Source organism: Triturus cristatus, chromosome 7, assembly GCF_964204655.1.
Source record: "Triturus cristatus chromosome 7, aTriCri1.1, whole genome shotgun sequence".
Lineage (NCBI taxonomy): Eukaryota > Metazoa > Chordata > Amphibia > Caudata > Salamandridae > Triturus > Triturus cristatus.
In genome coordinates, this window is record NC_140590.1 from 543,413,436 (window position 1) to 543,433,010 (window position 19,575).

Genomic DNA, 19,575 nt, shown 5'->3' on the forward strand with positions numbered 1-19,575 from the left:
GGCCAGGGTCCTAAACCCCCGTATAGAGAAAAAATACAAAGCCGCCCCCACAGACCTTTCATACATTAAAGGCCCTGCACCATTGGATTCCCTAGAGGTATCTACAGCTAGGAAGCGCTCAAATTCTCAGGCGTCAGGCGAAGCACCACCACCTGACAAAGAGTCCAAGCTCCTAGACGCGTCAGGGAAGCGCACTGCGTCACAAGCCGCCAATATATGGCGTATCGCCAATACGCAAGCGCTGTTGGCCCGATACGACAGGGCGCATTATGATGAGCTAGAGACCATCATGCACCATCTCCCTGAAAAGTACAAGACTAGGGCTAATGAATTGATTCAAGAGGGAAAACAATAACTAATACCTCTATACGCTGTGCCCTAGATGCAGCAGATACAGCCTCCGGGGCCATAAACACCAGCGTCCTTCTCCGTCGCCATGCCTGGCTCAGAGTCTCAGGTTTTAAACCTGAGCTACAAGCCTCTATATTAAACCACCCATTCGACCAAGATCTATTTGGCCCCAAAGTTGATGAAGCCCTCAAAGATGAAGAAAGATACTGACACGGCGAAATCCATGGGAGCCCTGCAGTCACATACTCCCATGCGCTCCTTTCGCCGCTCTTCCTTTCGGGGCACGGGCAGAGGCTACTCCTCGGATAGTGCATCCACGTCCTACAAATCCCCTCCTCAATCTACCTTCACAAAGGGTTATCAAAGAGGCGGATACAGAGGCAATAATAAGGGCAGAGGCAAGACAAATACCGCCCGCTCTGCCACACCTCCTGCCCAATGACTTTCCCCCGCTCCCTCCAGACCATTCCACTCCGGTCGGGGGCAGAATACAACATTTCCTTCACGTCTGGGAGGCAATCCCCTCAGACAGATGGGTGACACAAATTATTCGTTCAGGGTATTGCCTAGAACTAACATCTACCCCCCAAACATTCCACCCAGGCAACGCCCTATGTCTCTAGAACATACTACGTTACTAAAACAGGAGGTAATCTCCCTCCTGCAGAAAGAAGCCATAGAGCCGGTCCCCATAAATCAACAAAATTTAGGGGTCTACTCCCTGTACTTTCTCATTCCAAAGAGACGAGACTCTACGGCCTATCCTAGATCTCAGACCTCTAAACACTTACATACATTCAGACCATTTTCACATGGTAACCCTTCAACAGGTTCTTCCGCTCCTCTCCCAGAACGATTTTCTCACCACTCTGGATTTGAAAGACGCATACTTTCACATCCCAGTACACCAGTCTCACAGAAAGTACCTCAGATTTGTGGTGGACGGGCAACACTACCAGTTCAAGGTGCTCCCGTTCGGGGTAACAACACCAAGGGTATTCACCAAGTGCCTAGCGGTAGTGGCTGCACACCTCCGAAGACAGCACATTCACGTCTTCCCGTATCTGGACGACTGGCTAATAAAAGCCAAGTCCTACCAACAATGTGTGCAACATACCGCCGCTACGATCCAACTACTTCACCAGCTAGGTTTCAAGGTTAACCACCAAAAGTCCCACCTAATACCATCACACATAAAACAATACCTCGGTGCTACCATAGACACCTCAAAAGCCATAGCCTATCCCAATCCTCCCAGGATTGCAAACATACAGGCTCTGCGTCACAAATTCATAATTCAACACTCTCTCCCAGCAAGAGTGTTTATGCAACTGATGGGGATGATGGCCTCTTGCATCTTCATAGTGCCCCATGCAAGACTCCAGATGCGTCCACTCCAAGAGTCAATCAATCAATCAATCAATCATCGGAATTTGTATAGCGCGCTACTCACCCGTGAGGGTCTCAAGGCGCTGAGGGGGCGGGGGGTCGTTACTGCTAGAACAGCCAGGTCTTGAGTTGTTTCCTGAAGGAGAGATGGTCCTGGGTCAGCCGAAGGTGAGTGGGGAGGGAGTTCCATGTCTTGGCTGAAGGATCTTCCTCCGATGGTGGATTTCCGAAATCGTGGGACGGAGGCGAGAGCGAGGCTGGCGGATCGGAGCTGGCGGGTGTGTAGAATATGAGGCGACTGTTGAGGTACTTCGGGCCCATGTCGTGGAGAGCCTTGTGTGCGTGGGTGAGGAGTCTGAAAGTGATCCTTTTGTTGACGGGGAGCCAGTGCAGGTCTTTCAGGTGGGCGGAGATGTGGCTTCGGCGCGGGATGTCCAGGATGAGTCGTGCTGAGGCGTTCTGGATGCGCTGGAGTTTCTTCTGGAGTTTAGCAGTGGTTCCAGCGTAGAGGGTGTTCCCGTAGTCCAGGCGGCTGGTGACGAGGGCCTGGGTGACCATCTTCCTGGTTTCGGTGGGGATCCATCGGAAGATATTACGGAGCATACGCAAGGTGTTGAAGCACGATGATGAGACGGCGTTCACTTGCTTGGTCATCGTGAGTGAGGAGTCCAGGATGAAGCCCAGGTTGCGTGCGTGGTCCGTTGGTTTGGGTGCGCTGCCCAGGGCAGGGGGCCACCAGGAGTCGTCCCAGGCGGAAGGAGAAGGTCCGAGGATGAGGACTTCTGTCTTGTCTGAGTTCAGTTTCAGGCGGCTGTTCTTCATCCACTCGGCGACGTCTTTCATCCCTTCGTGTAGGCTGATTCTGGCGGTGGCTGGGTCATTGGTAAGGGAGAGGATCAGCTGGGTGTCATCGGCGTAGGTGATGATGTTGAGGTTGTGTTGGCGTGCGATGGCTGCGAGGGGGCTCATGTAGATGTTGAAGAGGGTGGGGCTGAGCGATGATCCCTGTGGTACGCCGCAGAAGATTTCGGTGGCCTCGGATCTGAACGGGGGAGGCGGACTCTCTGGGTTCTTCCGGCGAGGAACAAGATGATCCACCCCAGTGCCTTCTCTTTGATTCCGATGTTGCTGAGGCGCTGCACTAGGGTGCGGTGGCAGACGGTGTCGAATGCTGCGGAGAGGTCCAGGAGGATGAGGGCCGCTGTTTCCCCATTGCCGAGCAGGGATCTGATGTCGTCAGTGGCTGCGATGAGGGCGGTCTCGGTGCTGTGGTTGGCTCGGAAGCCGGACTGCGAGTGGTCGAGGGATACGGTCGTCTCGAGGAAGGCAGCAAGCTGTCTGTTGACGGTCTTCTCGATGACTTTGGCAGGAAAAGGGAGGAGCGAGATGGGGCGGAAGTTCTTGAGGTCGGTGGGGTCCGCTGTTGGTTCCTTCAGGAGGGCGCTGAGCTCGGCGTGCTTCCAGCTCTCCGGGAAGATGGCGGTGTTGAAGGAGGCGTTGATGATGTCCCGGAGTTGGGGTACGATGATGGAGTCTGCTTTGTTGAAGACGTGGTGGGGGTAGGGTCGGTAGGGAATCCGGAGTGGATGGTGTTCATCGTGCCGGTGGCGTCTTCGGTGCTGACCTGGGTCCAGGCGCAGAGGTTGGTGGTGGGGGGCGTAGGTTCGGTGGATGGGTGCGTGGTTGGTGCGTGGTTGGTGCGCCGAAGCTGTTGAAGAGTGTTTGGCACGCCAGTGGAACCAGGCCCAGGGGCAACTGACAGATCTGGTGTTGGTAGACTGTCGCACCCATCGCTCTCTGCGGTGGTGGAACACCACAAACCTTTCCAGAGGTCGACCGTTCCTGGACCCGGTTCCCCAAATAATACTAACAGACGCATCGCTCTCCGGCTGGGGAGCTCACCTGTTACATCTCACAGTACAGGGCACGTGAAATCCGCAACAGAAGTTACTCCACATCAACCATTTGGAGTTACTGGCAATCTTCCTGGCCCTAAAATCCTTCCAGACGCAGATTGCAGGCAAGGCAGTCCTCATTCGCACAGACAACATGACTGCCATGTACTACATTCAAAAACAGGGGGGCACACACTCTCCACAGCTCTCTCAATTAGCACAGAGCATATGGAGATGGGCAATTCCACAGAAAATCTTTCTCCTAGCCCAACATGTCCCAGGAGTCCAAAACACCGTGGCAGATCTGCTCAGCAGACAAACGCAACAGATTCATGAATGGGAACTTCACCCACAGGTTCTTAATCCGTTCTTGCAGAAGTGGGGGCATCCACACATAGATCTATTCGCCACCCACGAAAACGAAAAATGCCCAAGCTTCGCCGCCAGATATCCACACCCATTGTCCAAAGGCAATGCGATATGGATGAACTGGTCAAACAAATTTGCATACGCCTTTCTACCTCTCCCACTAATTCCATTAGTGGTGCGAAAGCTACAACAGCATTCCCTAACACTGATCCTAGTAGCTCCAACATGGGCCAGACAACCGTGGTACACCACACTGCTGGAACTCGTACTGGTACCACACCAAAAGCTACACCTCTCACCATGCCTCCTAACCCAGAACCATGGAGAGATCAGCCACCCGGACCCAGCTCAGCTCAACCTTGCGATCTGGCTCCTGAGGTCCTAGAATTCGGATACCTTAACCTTCCCCCTGATTGCATGAATATTATCAGGGAAGCTAGACGCCCTACTACTAGGGCATGCTATGCTGCAAAGTGGAAAAGATTTGTTGTTTACTGCCACAACAACACAATTGATCCTCTAAATGTGTCCATATAGCACGTTGTATGTTACTTGCTCCATCTCCAAAGGTGTAACCTATCATATACATCCATTTGGTTACACCTCGCAGCAATTGCTGCTTACTTACAGAACAGGCAGCACCTATCTCTTTTCAGGGTGTCTGCCATCAAAGCCTTTATGGAAGGCCTCAAAAGAGTAATTCCACCCAGAGTACCACCCTCACCCCTCTGGAACTTGAATATAGTTCTCACAAGGCTAATGGGACCCCCGTTCGAACCATTACATAAATGTGAGCTGCAATTTCTCACATGGAAAACAGCATTCCTAGTGGCCATCACTTCCCTTAGAAGGGTTAGTGAAATACAAGCACTCACCATACAGGAACCTTTTCTTCAAATGCATCATAACAAGGTGGTACTCCGCACCAACCCAAAATTTCTACCCAAAGTCATTTCTCGCTTCCATCTAAACCAGTCGGTAGAATTACCAGTCTTTTTCTCACAACCTCAAACCGTTGCGGAAAGGACTTTACACACACTGGATGTTAAAAGGGCTTTACTTTACTACATCCAAAGAACACAACCTTTCAGAAAAACCAAACAGCTATTTGTTTCTTTCTCTTCACCACATAAAGGCAACCCTATTTCTAAATCAGGGATAGCTAGGTGGATTGTAAAATGCATACAGATTTGCTACCACAAAGCAAAACGAACGCTATCTGTTCCCTCTAAAGCCCACTCTACAAGGGAGATAGGGGCTTCTATGGCTTTTCTAGGAAACATACCACTAGATGGCATCTGCAAAGCAGCGACATGGTGAACACCGCACACTTTCACAAAACATTACTGTGTAGATGTGCAAACCAAGCAACAAGCTAGTGTGGGTTGGGTACTGCTATATAGTCTATGCACAGTGTATAATCTGCAGCTCGTATGCCTCGAACGGAATATGCTACTTACCAGTATGCATCTGTTCTTGGCATGTAGAGCTGCAGATCTATACACGCCCACCCGCCTCCCCGGCTACCTATATCCGTTCCAGTCTATCTTATTTAGATACAACACACATGGGTTTCTTTACTGTTATCACTACGCTCCATCTTTCCCTGCTGGCGAGAAACAATCTGAGGATGGAGCCGAAGCCCATGCGCAATACGAACCAAAGGAGGAGTCACCAACCTCGTGACTTCCAAAGACTTTCCAAGAGGAAAAACAAACTGCAAACATCCGGGCCCAACACCAGATGGCGAGCTATGCACAGTGTATAGATCTGCAGCTCTACATGCCAAGAACAGATGCATACTGGTAAGTAGCATATTCCTTTCCATCACTGCAAAACCTGTGGGAAAAAAGGGTACATGTGGATGACACACACAAGGATTGCCTTTACTGCCTCCACCCCAGCACAAAGTAAGAGACTGAAAGATTTGTCGCACTTTCTCCTTAAAAAAACGCTGAAAGACACAGAAAATGCTTTCCGCAACTTCCTTAGGAGCAACCAGTGACCCCTTCACAATTTGTGTCTCCTGTTAATCCAGCACTTATCCCTCAACCTACCACTCGTTGGATGACGCCTGCTTCCTATATAGCGGCATCACCAAGAGACGATCCATCATCTGATGAAGAAAGAGAGGAGAGCGAGATTCCTGAGCCTCCGCCTTCACTAAATGACTAGGATGACTACGTCATACCCACACTGCCCCCTCCACAACATCCTGGTGATTCGCCTCCAGAGGACATCAGAGGTTTTCATAACCGCATGGAAATAGCAGCAACCAGGTTCCATCTCCCTATACCGGTTCAACTGTCTGATTTCAATGAACAGAAAAGAAAATTAGTCCAGGCTATACCCATCATCGACTACGTCTGGCAAGAGGGTGTCAAGATAATGAAGAACCCCCCAGTGGAGGCTGTTCTTCCTCAGATTGACCAGAAGTACAGGGCCCCAAAGGATTCCCCTGCATGCCTGATGGGGCACTCCAAACCCAATTCTGTCATTTCTCAAGTAGCACAACGTAGATCCAAAAACCCGTCCGCTCCTATATCTGCACCGCCGGACAAAGAAGGGTGCCAATTAGAGAACATCCGCAATAGGTTCTCCACCGTGTCTGCCATCACGACTTGTGCTGCCAATTCCCTGGCTATTCTGGGCCACTATGACTGGCAGATGTGGTCAGACATCGGTTCCATCATTGACCTCATCCTGGAAGACCTGAAGCCAAGAAGATCTTACAGGAAGGCGAGCATACCTCCTCTGAGATTATAGATTGCGCCAAGGACATCTCCTCCACAGGCTTCCATCAACTGGCAGGCGCGGTTGTTTTGAGATGCCAGGGATGGCTTAAAGAGATTTCTTCTTTTAGGCCCAAAGTACAATCTAAAATACTTGACATGGTTTATGATGGGGACACACTGTTTTGCAAGAACATTGACGATGCTCTTCTTGCCATTAAGACGGGCACTGACACAGGCACATCCCTCCAGAAAAGGAAATTGCCCTTTCGGGTGTCATGTGGGCGAGATTTCTCAACCTACAGGGGTGGCTACCAGCACTCCCAGCAGTACCAGTCCTACCAACCCCCATACAGGTCTGCATACAAACTTCTAACATACCGTCAGCCATCCACAGCGAGTTTCTCTCAGCAAGGTCCCCGAAGATAGCCACCACCTCAAAGCAGGGACACAGGTTTCAAACAGTGACCTCTTCCAGGTACCAGTTACACTACCTTCTCACTCGAAGGTGGAAATATCTCCAATTACCCCAATCATTGGGAACGCATCACCTCAGACAGGTGAATATTGGACCTAGTCACCTATGGCCATAACCTGGAGTTTACAGAAAGACCACCAAAACTCTGCCAAGGGGGAGCGCACCCCCTTATCTCCACTTATTGAGAAAGGAGGCCTTCATAATGCTTTCCATGGGAGCATTAGAGAAGGTTCTGGTTGCTCAAATGGAAGAGGATTCTATTCCCATTTTTTCCCTCATATGCAAGAAATCATGGAAATGGAGACTCGGCCTAGATCTCTGGAAGCTTAACAAATTCCTCCACAAGCAATACTTTTAGATAATTACTCTCTCCGACATCCTTCACCCCTTGAACAGGGGAGACTTCATTACATCTCTGGACCTGAAAGATGCATATTTCTATATCCCCATTCATCCCAAACACCACAAATATCTCAGTTTCACTGTAGATGGTACCCATTACCAATTCATAGTCCTCCCATTCGACCTCAAGTCAGCCCCTCGTATAGTCACCAAGTGTTTGGCCCCGGTAGCAGCCGCTCTTAGGAAACAAGGTCATCAGGTATTCCCCTACCTAGATGACTGGCTGCTAAAAGCTTCAACGCACAATGCCAAAGCTATAAAAACCTGCCTGACTCTATTTCTCAAGCTGTAAGACTGTAAATCGACGAAAATCCTCCACTACTTCAAGTCATATGATGCAGTTTTGAGGAGCACACCTAGATACAACTCAGAACAAAGCCTTTCTCTCCCTGGAAAAATAAACGAGACTAGCACACTTGCCTCAAAAAATCTCATGAAAAAAGTATGTTTCATTGAGGCTGTTCAAGTCTCTACTGGGCATGATTTCTTCCGCAATCAACCTAGTTCCACTGGCACGCCTCAAGATGAGACCTCTGCAGGAAGAACTACAGCTGCAATGGATTCAATCTGAAGGGTCCGTCGAGGACTCGATATCCCCCACCAGGGTCATGGGGGAATGCCCTTTCCATAAGATGGTGTGGAATTTATGCATATGCTTTTCTCCTTTCCCCCTAATTCCCAAGGTTCTTAGCAAAATGAAAGCAGAACACTTGCCTAATTTTGATCGCTCCCAGGTGGCCTAGGCAGCACTGGTTTACGGAGTTACCATACGCCTTCCAGCAGCGCAAATGCTCCTGACTATGTCCCAGGGCCAGACATTACATCTGGATCCAGCCTCTCTCCACTTGCACGCAAGTTCTATGTGTTTGAGACTTAAACATCACTCAAGAATGCAGAGATCTCGTATCCAAAGCAAGGGCTGAAGGTACAAGTAAAACGTACTAGTTAAAATGTAAAATATTCAGTTCATGGTGTCTACAGAATGACTTACACCCATTTGAAGACCCTCCTGAACAGATGTTGTCTTATGTTCTCTTGCTTGCCAAGTCCAGCCTTGTTCATGCATCTGTCAGAGTTAACCTTGCGGCCATTTCAAGGCACCGCCTCCCTACACAGATTCTAGCTCTCGGCTCATCAAGAGTAACAAGGTAATTCATTAAGGGGTTATTCAAACCTTTCCCACCGGTGCGAGTTCCTCCCCCAGAATAGCATCTCAATGTGGTCCTCTCGCAGTTAATGAAGCAGCCTTTCGAATCCATTCATAAGGCTGACCTAAAGTTTCTCACATGGAAAGTTGCTCTATTACTCTCGCTTCTACCAGAAGGGTTAGGGAGATACAGGCCTTCATGACCCAAGAGCCTTTTCTACATTGCACAGAAGAGTACGTACTTCTCAGAACAAACCCAAAATGTATTCAACGGTTCCTTCTCATTTTCATCTCAATGAGCCTATCATACTTTACACTTTTTTCCCCCAATCCAGCTAGACCAGCTGAATGGGCTCTCCATACATTCAACATTAAACGCTGTCTCAGGTTTTACATCCAACGAACTAAGCAGGTGCACAAAACGGATGAGCTACTAGTCTCTTACGGACAAGGTTGTAAAGGGACTACAGTAAAGAAAGCAACAATAGCACAATAGATTTTAGCAACAATTCAGTTTTGCCACTCCAAAGCGGGAAAACCCTTAACAACAAAAGCTAAAGCACATTCTACAAGTTCGGCCACTGTTTGCAGGCATTCCACTGGAGAAGATATACTATGCTGCGACGTGCAAGACACGTTTACGCAGCACTGCTGCTTAGTATAGAGACAGCGCAGCGACACAGCCATAGACCAGGCGGTATTATGCCATCTATTGCAATAAGGTGAGCCTCTTTAAATAGATGTGTTTATTCTTAATAAATTCAAATGCGTTTCAGTCTGCTGTATATTGCTACTGGATTGCTATGTTAATGATTATTCATCTAAGAGCTATAGATCTGAATGCTTACAATCTCAATATAGGTCTATGTTTTTTATATATATATATATGTTATAGGTGTGTGTGTGTGTGTGTGTGTGTGTGTGTGTGTATATGTATATATATATATATATATATATATATATATATATATATATATATATATTACCTACTGGCGGTCGCCAGTAGGTAGTTATAGTTAGGACCCCTTTTCCATAGGAAAACCTCAACATTCTATTTTGAATAACTTTGGCGCCGGTCGATGAATCCTCGCGAATTTCTCAAAATAGGTGGGGCGCTACGCTCCGCTCCAACCCTGAAAGTCTCGGGGGGATCCGTCAAGCGGGGGCTGAGATAAAAGGGGGGTCCCAAAACGCGTTTTCCCCATGCATTTTTCCATAGGACCTTTAGAACGAGCTACAGCCCGAACGGCTGAACAGAATTATTCGAAATTTGGCAGAGAGGTAGTCCCTAGGTCAAGGAAGTGCCTTTTGTAGGTTTGGTGTAAATCTGTTCAGTAGATTCTGAGAAAATAGCCTTTAAATCAATATATATATCTGAGCCCGCTTACGGTACGCTTACCGTACGCTTACCGTAAGCGTACGGTGGCGTGCGCGAGCGCGATTCTGATTGGCTCTTAGATCTTAGTAAACATTCGAATCGGCCGAAACCAGGAAGCGGCGGCCGCCATTTTGTGTATTTCACTCAGAAAAAAAAGAGTGAAAACAAGAAAAGGGGGCAATGAGGAGAGTTACAGACCCCCTTACATTTGTGAGGGGGTCAAAGAAGGACTGTAAAGTACAAAGAAAACATTTATTGATTTTAAAAAAAATCACGGGGTACGCGTACGGTAAGCTTACGGTAAGCGTACGGTAGAAAAAAAAAAAAAAAAAATGAAAATCAGATTTAAGTGTTTAGATATTAGGGGGCTCTAAAAAGAGCCGTTGTGTTTATGAAATGATTTTTTAGTGGTACCTACAAGTAAGTACCGATGCAGAGTCTAAGGTTCAAGAGGAAGACTCTGTTCCCTTCATCATTGAAGTGCACACCATCTCCTCTATAAATGTCTTGCATGTCATAACGCAAGTTGTTGTGGTAAATGGCACCCATACCATAGTCACGGAGGAAAGCAGAAACAGATTTGTTGACGTGCTTTCTTGCTTTGTCATCGCACCGCGTGCCCACCGTGCGTGCACGGCACTAACTGCGTAAAGTGGGCGTAAAGTAACTTAGCATTTAAAAAACCGTACAAATTCACTGAAAAAACCATAGGTTTCACACACGTTATAGTTAGGAATTAGCATTTAAAAAACCTTGCAAATTCACTGAAAAAACCATAGGTTTCACACATGTTATAGTTAGCGGAAATTTTACTGATAAAAAACCAATGAAATTCCCCCGTTATAGTTAGTGCAGGCAACTATAACTCACGCGACCGCAATCTTCTGCTGATGACATATGTGTCTTTATGAAAAAAAAATATTTGTAATATATGTATAGCTAAAAATGTATGGAAGAAGACATGGGCAAATAAGTGTCTAAATACAGTATTAGCATCAGCAGAGGATTGCGGTCGCGTGAGTTATAGTTGCCTGCACTAACTATAACGGGGGAATTTCATTGGTTTTTTATCAGTAAAATTTCCGCTAACTATAACATGTGTGAAACCTATGGGTTTTTCAGTGAATATATATATATATATATATACACGCACATATACATGCATGTGAATCTATGAAAGATCCAATGCTGGATAAGAAAATAAGTTACTTACCTGTAACTGCAATTATATAGTATTGATATATTTCATAGATTTACATGCGACCCACCCTCCTCCCCGGAGAAGCTCCCCTTATGACTAGGGATGTTATTCCCACTTGTGCTTAAAAATCTGAAGGGCTCGACCTCTCTTGGGAGTGCTAGCACCTGATTGGTCATTATTCAAGTTTGGCCCTTTTTTAAAAAGGACATTGATAGGCTATTAAACTAGCCATTAGAGCCTATCATGCTTATACATACTGCTTTACTATGCTACAATGGGACTCCCACTTAGACGACGGGCAATGATTCAAGCATGTGAATCTATGAAAGATACCAATACTGGATAACTGCAATTACAGGTAAGTAACTTATTTTCTTTCTTGACCAACCTTAGTCTCTGCTTGAATGTCTGTTTCTAGACAGCAGTGTCTAGAAAACATTTGTACAAACGTCCATGCTGCAGATGTCCAAAATCGGGCCATGTCTAAGCCAGGCTGTGGCTGCAGACTTTTTTCTTGTGAAATGGGCCTTGGGTTTGCCTGGAAGAAGTTTGTTAGATAGCTGATTGCAGAAAGAAATACATGCAACTAGGCATTTAGTAATAGGTGGTTTGGAAGTAACTAGACCTTACCTCATAGCATGCTAGTTCACAAATAATTGATTAGTTTGGCTTATATCTTTAGATTTATGTAACTAAAAATGTTGAACTCTTCTAACATCTAGAGAATGTAGAGGTCTCTCAGCTGGTGTAGACAAGTTATGGAAGAAAGTAGGAAGTATAATAGACTGATTGTGGAAGTCAGATCTACCTTGGATAAAAACGAGGGGTACGTTTTTAAGACTACCCTATTGGCATGAAAAACTGTGACAGGCTCTAGCGCGGGTAGTGCTTGCAAATCACTTACCCTTCTTGTTGATGTAATTGCTACTCAAAAAGCTGTTTTCAATGACAGATGTTATAAAGTACATTGGTGTATAAGTTCAAAAGGGGGGGCTCATTCATTTTTATAATACCAAATTCATCTACCATTGAGGTGATGGTCTAAATATTGGAGGAAAATCTTCTTAAGACCTTTTAGAAAGTCTTTCACTTCAGGAATATTAAAGAAGGATAATTGTTGTTGTGCACACTTGTAAGCAGTTACAGCTGCCAAATGGACCTTTATTGATAACATCCAACCTCTAACAATAGGCTACATGAAGACCCTTCCCTCGCCGCACACCAGTCTTCTAGCTTCGAGGCCTTTGTTTGCCCACAGCCTAAGAATGCTAGTATCTGGGCAAGCCCTAGCCAGCAAGCCATTTTCATAAGCTCACAGACGAGATACACAATTGATGGACTTCACCCTGCTAGCCCTGGCTTAGGAGGTTTGACCTCTGACCTTCGTATATTATCTTGGAATGTGGCTGGGATAAGAACTAAGGTAGCACTCCCTCATTGGCTACAATATATCGAACACTTTGATATCTGTATTTTACAGGAAACTTGGGCCACTGCACCTGTTTTTATTCCTGAATAGATCACCTTATGTTGCCCAGCAGTCAACAACAGACCAGGTCGTCTGGCTGGAGCGCTCCTGATATGAATCAGAATTGATCTACAATGTACCACAAAAGAGATCAAGACTAACAATCCTGATATTCTAGGGATATACCTTAAGGGCAGAAATGGTATGTCTGTGGCCCTATTTAACGTCTATGCACATGGCACGAAGACGGGTTGTAGTTCCCCAACACTTCAAGCGTTGGGAGATGTCTCGAGAAAAGAGTCTCCATCTCCATTAATAATAGCTGGAGACTTTAATGTCCCCTTCGAACCACTCGATTCCTAAGACCTAACAAGTACTGACCGGATAGATGAGTTGTGGTCTGTTCCCCCGCTTGACCTACTGCCAATTAAAAAATGGGCGCAACCAGTTCTGCAGCTCCAAGCTATACCCCTAGAGTACAGGCTAAGGGCAGCGAATGGACACACCAAATCTGACAGGATAGGGGCGAACACTTTCAACAGAACCGTGAACACGAGCCGCATCGACTACATATTGATAGATGTAAGACTATGGCCCGGTGTGCTGGACATGGTAGTCTGGACGACTACAGATAGTGACCACAACCCGCTTGAGTTTGCCATGTCATCACCCTGGACCAAATATAGCAGCCCCTCCAACAGCAAACTATCAACCAAGAAGATCTGTCCCACGAACGATAATAGGCGACTGAAATGGGCGCATGTAGCAATGGACACCTGTAAGTGTGATGAAATGAGGTGATTACTACTTGATAATATTGGAAATCTTCATAATCTGTGTGAGCAACGGGAGGAGCGTCTAAGGTTACAGACATGCATACATCTCTCTTTGAGCAGCTAGCCTCCTTTTTCATATTGCCAAGCCGGCTCCAACGCAAGATGCCGAGTGCCTGCCCACTATCTTCTTGGTTTAACCAAGATTGTAAGAAATCCCGGGCAGTCTTGGCTGCCGCGGTTAGATCAAATAACGGCCCAGAGATAAGAGTGGCTAGGAAGACCTACAAGACAGCCCAGATGAAAGCAAAAAGGGAATGGACTGAAAATTGATGGGTACAAATCCGTGCCGCTTGCCAGAGGAAAGATTCACAACAATTCTGATTGTTGGTCGCGAGCAGAGAGGCAGAAAGACCTAGGCCACCTACCAATAACAAATCCGTAGCCGCCTGGGTTGACCATTTTTCTGCTGTGTATACTGGATCAGCAGAGCCGACCACTGAAGGTCCCTGATATGAATATATTGGCACTTGGTCCAGTGAGTTATTTTCCATAACTGAAATTAACCAAAGTGTAATTTCCACAGCTAGAAACAAAGCCTCTGGTCCCGACGGCGTACCTGGAGACGTCTTCCTCAATGATATTGCCAACTGGACCAATTACATCTGGGCACTTGCAAATGGAATAGCCGCCGGGGCACCAATACCCCCCGTCTTGGAAGGGAGCAGAAGTAATCCTGGTCTTCAAAAAGGGTGACCATGCACTGCCCGCTAATTACAGGCCGATTAGCTTAATCGATGGAGCTCAGAAGGTCTACTCCCGTTCTCTTCTGTCTAATATCACAGATTGGATGGAGGAAAATAACATCCTATCGCCATTCCATGCTGGGTTTAGGAGGAAAGTCAGCACCATCGACCAAGTATTCAGATTTTCTTTATTGGCCTGGAAAACAGTGAACATCGAACAAGCCAGTCTTTATATTGCTTTTATTGATTTAAAGTCGGCCTTCGACCTAATTTCCAGTTCCAAATTATGGCAGGTATTGGGGCTACCATCAGAGCTTCTTGCGTTGGTTGTTCGGCTGCATGAGGAAACCTACGCAAGGGCTCATTGGGGGGGATCAAGTGTCATTGACTGATCCAATCAAAGTTGTTAGGGTGGTCCGCTAAACTGTGTCTTGGCTCCCACCCTGTTTTCACTTTTCATCAACAGGGGGTGAAACATCTGGAGGAAGTCCCCGCTGATGCTCCTACACCAGGGGGGTGTAAAAGTAACAGCCCTATTATTTGCGGACAACACATTAGTAGTCTTCAAGACCCCCAGTGGTCTTCAACTCCTTCTTGATCATTTTGTGGCCTTCTGTAATCAGAGAGGCCAGGAGGTTAACACCTCGGAAACTACGTTTCTGACTATAAACCCCCACAAATTGTTTAAAGGCAAACTGACGTTGGGCGGGGGGGGGGGAGGGGGTTGGGGGTGGGGGGAACTCCCTTGGAGAGAGTGGCCACTTTTGACTACCCGGGGGTGACACTCTCGGAGACAATGGCATGGAAGCACCACATTACCAAGAGGAATTTACAGCAGAAGAAAACCTCTGGGGCACTGATTAAAGAGCACAGGGCCTCCCAAACCAGACCAATAGCAGCCCTGCTCCAGATATATGATCAGAAGGTGGTAGCATCTGCCCTGTACGGGGTTGAAATCAGGGGTTTTGACAAACTAGAGGGCCTTTTACACACAGAAAATAAGTTCTTCAGATCTTTATGCTCTCTTCCTCAGAGTACTCCGCTCATCCCTTTAAGATTGGGTATGGGTAGAACACCTATAGTGGACAAAGCCAGGCTTCGCCCCCTTCTTTTCTGGTTGGGACTCAAACAAACACCTGAGCTTAGTTACTGTGCTGTAGCCTTCGAAGATGTTTACAAACTTGGTTGCTTAAAAAAAAAAAAAAAAAGGTTCACCAAAGCCCAGACACTGCTTTCTTCTATAGGCATGGGAACCTTGTGGGATGTCTCCGATCCTAGCCTTCTGCCCAGCAGAGAAGTTGTAAAGACCCACTATTGGAATTGGGTGGCGCAAACAACTGTTTCCCAACCTTCTGCTGGCCGCCTATCATTAGAGTTCATGGAGTTTAAGTGGCTAGGTGTATTTGAACAGTACATGGAGGTAATTTCTACACCACAAGATAGGGAGCTTTAGAGACAATTTGGACTCGGCTGCCTCCCTGTGTCACTGTGAATTCTTTCACAGTGGCATGGCAGCGATCTTATACGGCTGCACAGCATTGTCCAGGTTGCCCCGGGACACCAGAGATGGTTAAACACATCCTCTTCTCGTGTCCACTATACATTTTCCTGAGATCTAAATGGTTAGCACCTGTCTGTAGGCTGATGGGAACCCGGTGCCATCAAGAAGCATTTCGGATTTTAAGAACAGACTCCAGGCCAATGGTCTGTGCAGTGGCAACATTTATTGGGAAAATGTGGATCATCCGGCGCCATGCACTAAAGGAGAGTTAAAGCATGCTCCCTAGAATTGTTTGTGACCATTTTTAACTTGCATTTATTAACTTTTTATCCTTTAAATCCCCCCTTTTTTATTTGCTTTTAGTCTTTTATTTAGTCGGAGCAATTTTCTGGTCTAATGGCTGCTAATCGATGAATGAATTACTGCTATACTTGCTGTATTGTACTCCTGCACTGTATTGCATTTGCACTTTATATTGTAATCCCATGTGAGTTTTTTTACCCAATATTATCCAGAACTGTTACTCTTTTCCTTTTTACTATAAATAACTGTTTTAAAAACCTACACTAAGATGTTGTTTTTAATATGACAGCCAAATCTTGTTCAAAACTGTACTATTGCTACACTGGTATCAGTGAACCTTTGTATTGTTTGCACCTGCACTTTTATGGTCGTAATGACCGAATAAAGTATTTGAATGATAACATTTGTAGCTTAGATCTTGCCGGATTAAGCAAGTATAGCAGTATAACATTTTCCTGACCAGTAATGGAATCATGACTATTGTTGTGACACCAGATGCGAAATCTTTTCCATTTTACCACAAAACAGGATCTTGTAGAAGGGAGTTTGGACCCTTACAATATTCATACAGTCAGGGGTTAGATTTAAAAATCTATACTATCTGATTTCAGTAGCCATGCTGCCAAATTCAACGATTGAAGAGTATGATAATGTATTTGGCCCGGAAGTTCAGTACATGGTAAACATTTGTGATGCAACCGACAGCTAGAAGGTCCAGGTACCACCACTGTCTAGTGCTATTAAAATAATTTTGTTTTTTGACTTCTGTAATTTGAGGATAACCATTGATATCGAAGGGATAGGTGGAAAGGCATAGACAAATAGTTGACCAACTGATCAAAAGGACATTGCCTACTGAATTGAGCTCTCGGGTTCTGGATGCACAGGTTACGTTTTTTCTGTTTTAAGCCCTAGCGAATAAGTCTGTTTGGCTACCCCATTCTGCAAAACTATTGTGTACATAGTCGTTGTTTAGTACCCACTAATGGTTTTCTTCATGTCAGCTGAGAAACTCTACCTAGACTTTCTGTACACCTCAATCATGAAAGGCCATGAGTGTTAGACTTCTGGCTAGGGCACAGTGCCACATAGTATGAGCCTGAAAAGTCAATTGTCTTGATCTTGTTCCGTCCTGTTTGTTGATTAATACATTGTGGTTGTGTCGTTCATTTGAAACATCACTGCTTTTGTTGAGAGAGATGGCTAGAAGGCTTTGAGGGCTACTGTTGAACATCAAGCAAAATCATGGAGCACCTCCAGTAGACTCCTAGATTGTCGAATCCACTGGTAGACAAGTATAAGGCAAGCCAGAAGAAATGAAAGGTGTTGAGCATCAAGGACTTAATAATCCATGCTTTGACCCTTGTCCCTACATAAATCTGTGTGCACTGAAAACTGAACAATTCTAACAGCTTGGTGACTGTCTCTGGCTTTGCCGTACTGGACTTTTGAAAGCATTGGTATTCTGAGAATTTAAATGAATGGGTCGGTTTTGGCCCATTTGTAAGTATACAGAATAATTATATTGAAAAAATGATTGACTTTCATTAGGCTCTACCCTCTCTGATACCTTTAACTTCCATCTTAAGCCTCAAGCTTTCCCGGTCCTATATTCTCTCTTTCTGCCTTTAAATACATGCCAGCCTTTTGCTTGTCCAATCCTTTTGGTAGTTAAAGCATTGCTTTATGTATGCCCTTCCCCTTCTACTATGCTGCATTGTGCCCCTTGATCCTTCACCTTTGTAAGGGTGTGTTTACCTCTGACGTCTCTATACTGGCTAGTTTGTCCAGTTGATCTCACATTGGTATCTCTCTCTGCAGCACAGTGAAGGTGGACATCTTCAACATATCTTTCCTAAAGCTGCAGGAGCTTGTAAGTAGAAATCTGTGCCATGACAGATTTGTATGAAACATGATAGACATGTTTCATTACAAATAATTGTTTGCTGTTGTTTATCTTTGTAGATTGTGATGGGGCCATAAATACTGTAAAAAGTCGATTTCTATCATGAAAATTGTTGGTATATATTGGTAAACATTTGCATGTATATCTTTCACTTAATGGCAAATGTGTGCATCACAATAAAATGTTGTGTATCTTGACTGTCCTTTGTATGATAATCAACAGGCAGGTCTTTAAATATCATGGCAAATCCCTGCCTACTGTTACATATCTTTTACACAAGTATTATATACCTGTGTACAATAAATACTATAAAAGGTAGACTTCTATCATGGTAAATGTAATACCTTTTGGAAGGCATTTGCATTTTGGCAGTACTTTTATATCATGACACATGTACATCACAATAAACGTGTGAGTATCATGCCTCGCCTATTTTATCAGTTCAGTTAATAATCTTTATTCGATTTTAAGAATAAAATCATAAAAGTCAAGGCATTTAAACTAGTACACAGTTCATCTTCATCATTTCCATACTTATTTTAAAACCCCTGTACAAAAACAGACAAGGGAAAAGCAAACTGTAGGAGAATTTAACAGCTGTAAGTGCAGTAAAGCAGGTCTAACTTGGGTAGAATTCAATTGTTTTAAAATAGGACTTAAAAACTTGTGTCGCAAATTATTATATTTAGAGCAGATCATAACATGCCTATTATATGACAGTTGACACTGATTTTCATATAGCATGTCTGATCACTGCGTATTGTTAAAATAAAATTACACAATTTTTAAATACCTGTCCATATCATCACCATTTTCAAATTTCAGAAGACCTTTGTACAATTAATAGTGACTTACAATTCTATAGCATCACATATATAGATATACAGGCTTAGACATTTGTAAATTGACCTTTGTAACCCATGACTTACCTTCATATACAGCGGCAGTTATTTGTATGTCATGTCTAGCCTTTGCGTATCAGGACACACATTTGTCTATTTTGGTCGGCCTTTGTATAATATGGAAGAACATTTAATATTTTGATAATCTGTCTTGAAAACCTATGCATTTTGTATATTGAAGCAATATGTGTGTTCCATATTTGTGTATATTGTGCAACAAATCTTGATCTGTATATTTTGATAGAACTGTTCATACTATGACAGATCTTTGTATAGTTTGAGCAACATATATTTGGGGCGACAGGCTGTTATGACCTTTGTATTTTAAATTAATTTGCTGTAATGTCCCGACAATCATCAGTATGCACACCTCTCCTTCATTAATGGTTTGTTGGCAGAAGTGCTTCATACCAGCTTGTGGGTGCTAGCTTTGTATGAATTCCACAGCCCAATGGTCGCAGTCAATTTGTAATAGGAACCGATGTAGGTGCATCCCTTTTTTCATTCTAACACCTTTATTCATCCATTAATATAGGTCAAAAATTTGTCATATGATCATTCAATGTTTTATTTGTATGCATCCACATTTAGTGCACTGTTTTTCTTAATTAATTTAAAGAGTGGATTCATCCAA

The 19,575-nt window shown here is 45.0% G+C and overlaps 1 protein-coding gene across 4 annotated transcripts in view; it reads left to right on the plus strand.

Annotated features, from left to right (window-relative positions):
• UNC13D (unc-13 homolog D) overlaps nucleotides 1–19,575 on the plus strand; it is a 697,875-nt gene that overhangs the window by 389,739 nt on the left and 288,561 nt on the right. For all 4 annotated transcript variants that reach the window (XM_085616967.1, XM_085616965.1, XM_085616968.1 and 1 more), the window contains exon 19: nucleotides 17,955–18,006. In XM_085616967.1, the coding sequence (XP_085473093.1) occupies nucleotides 17,955–18,006 (52 nt within the window). The remainder of the gene's footprint in view (nucleotides 1–17,954; nucleotides 18,007–19,575) is intronic.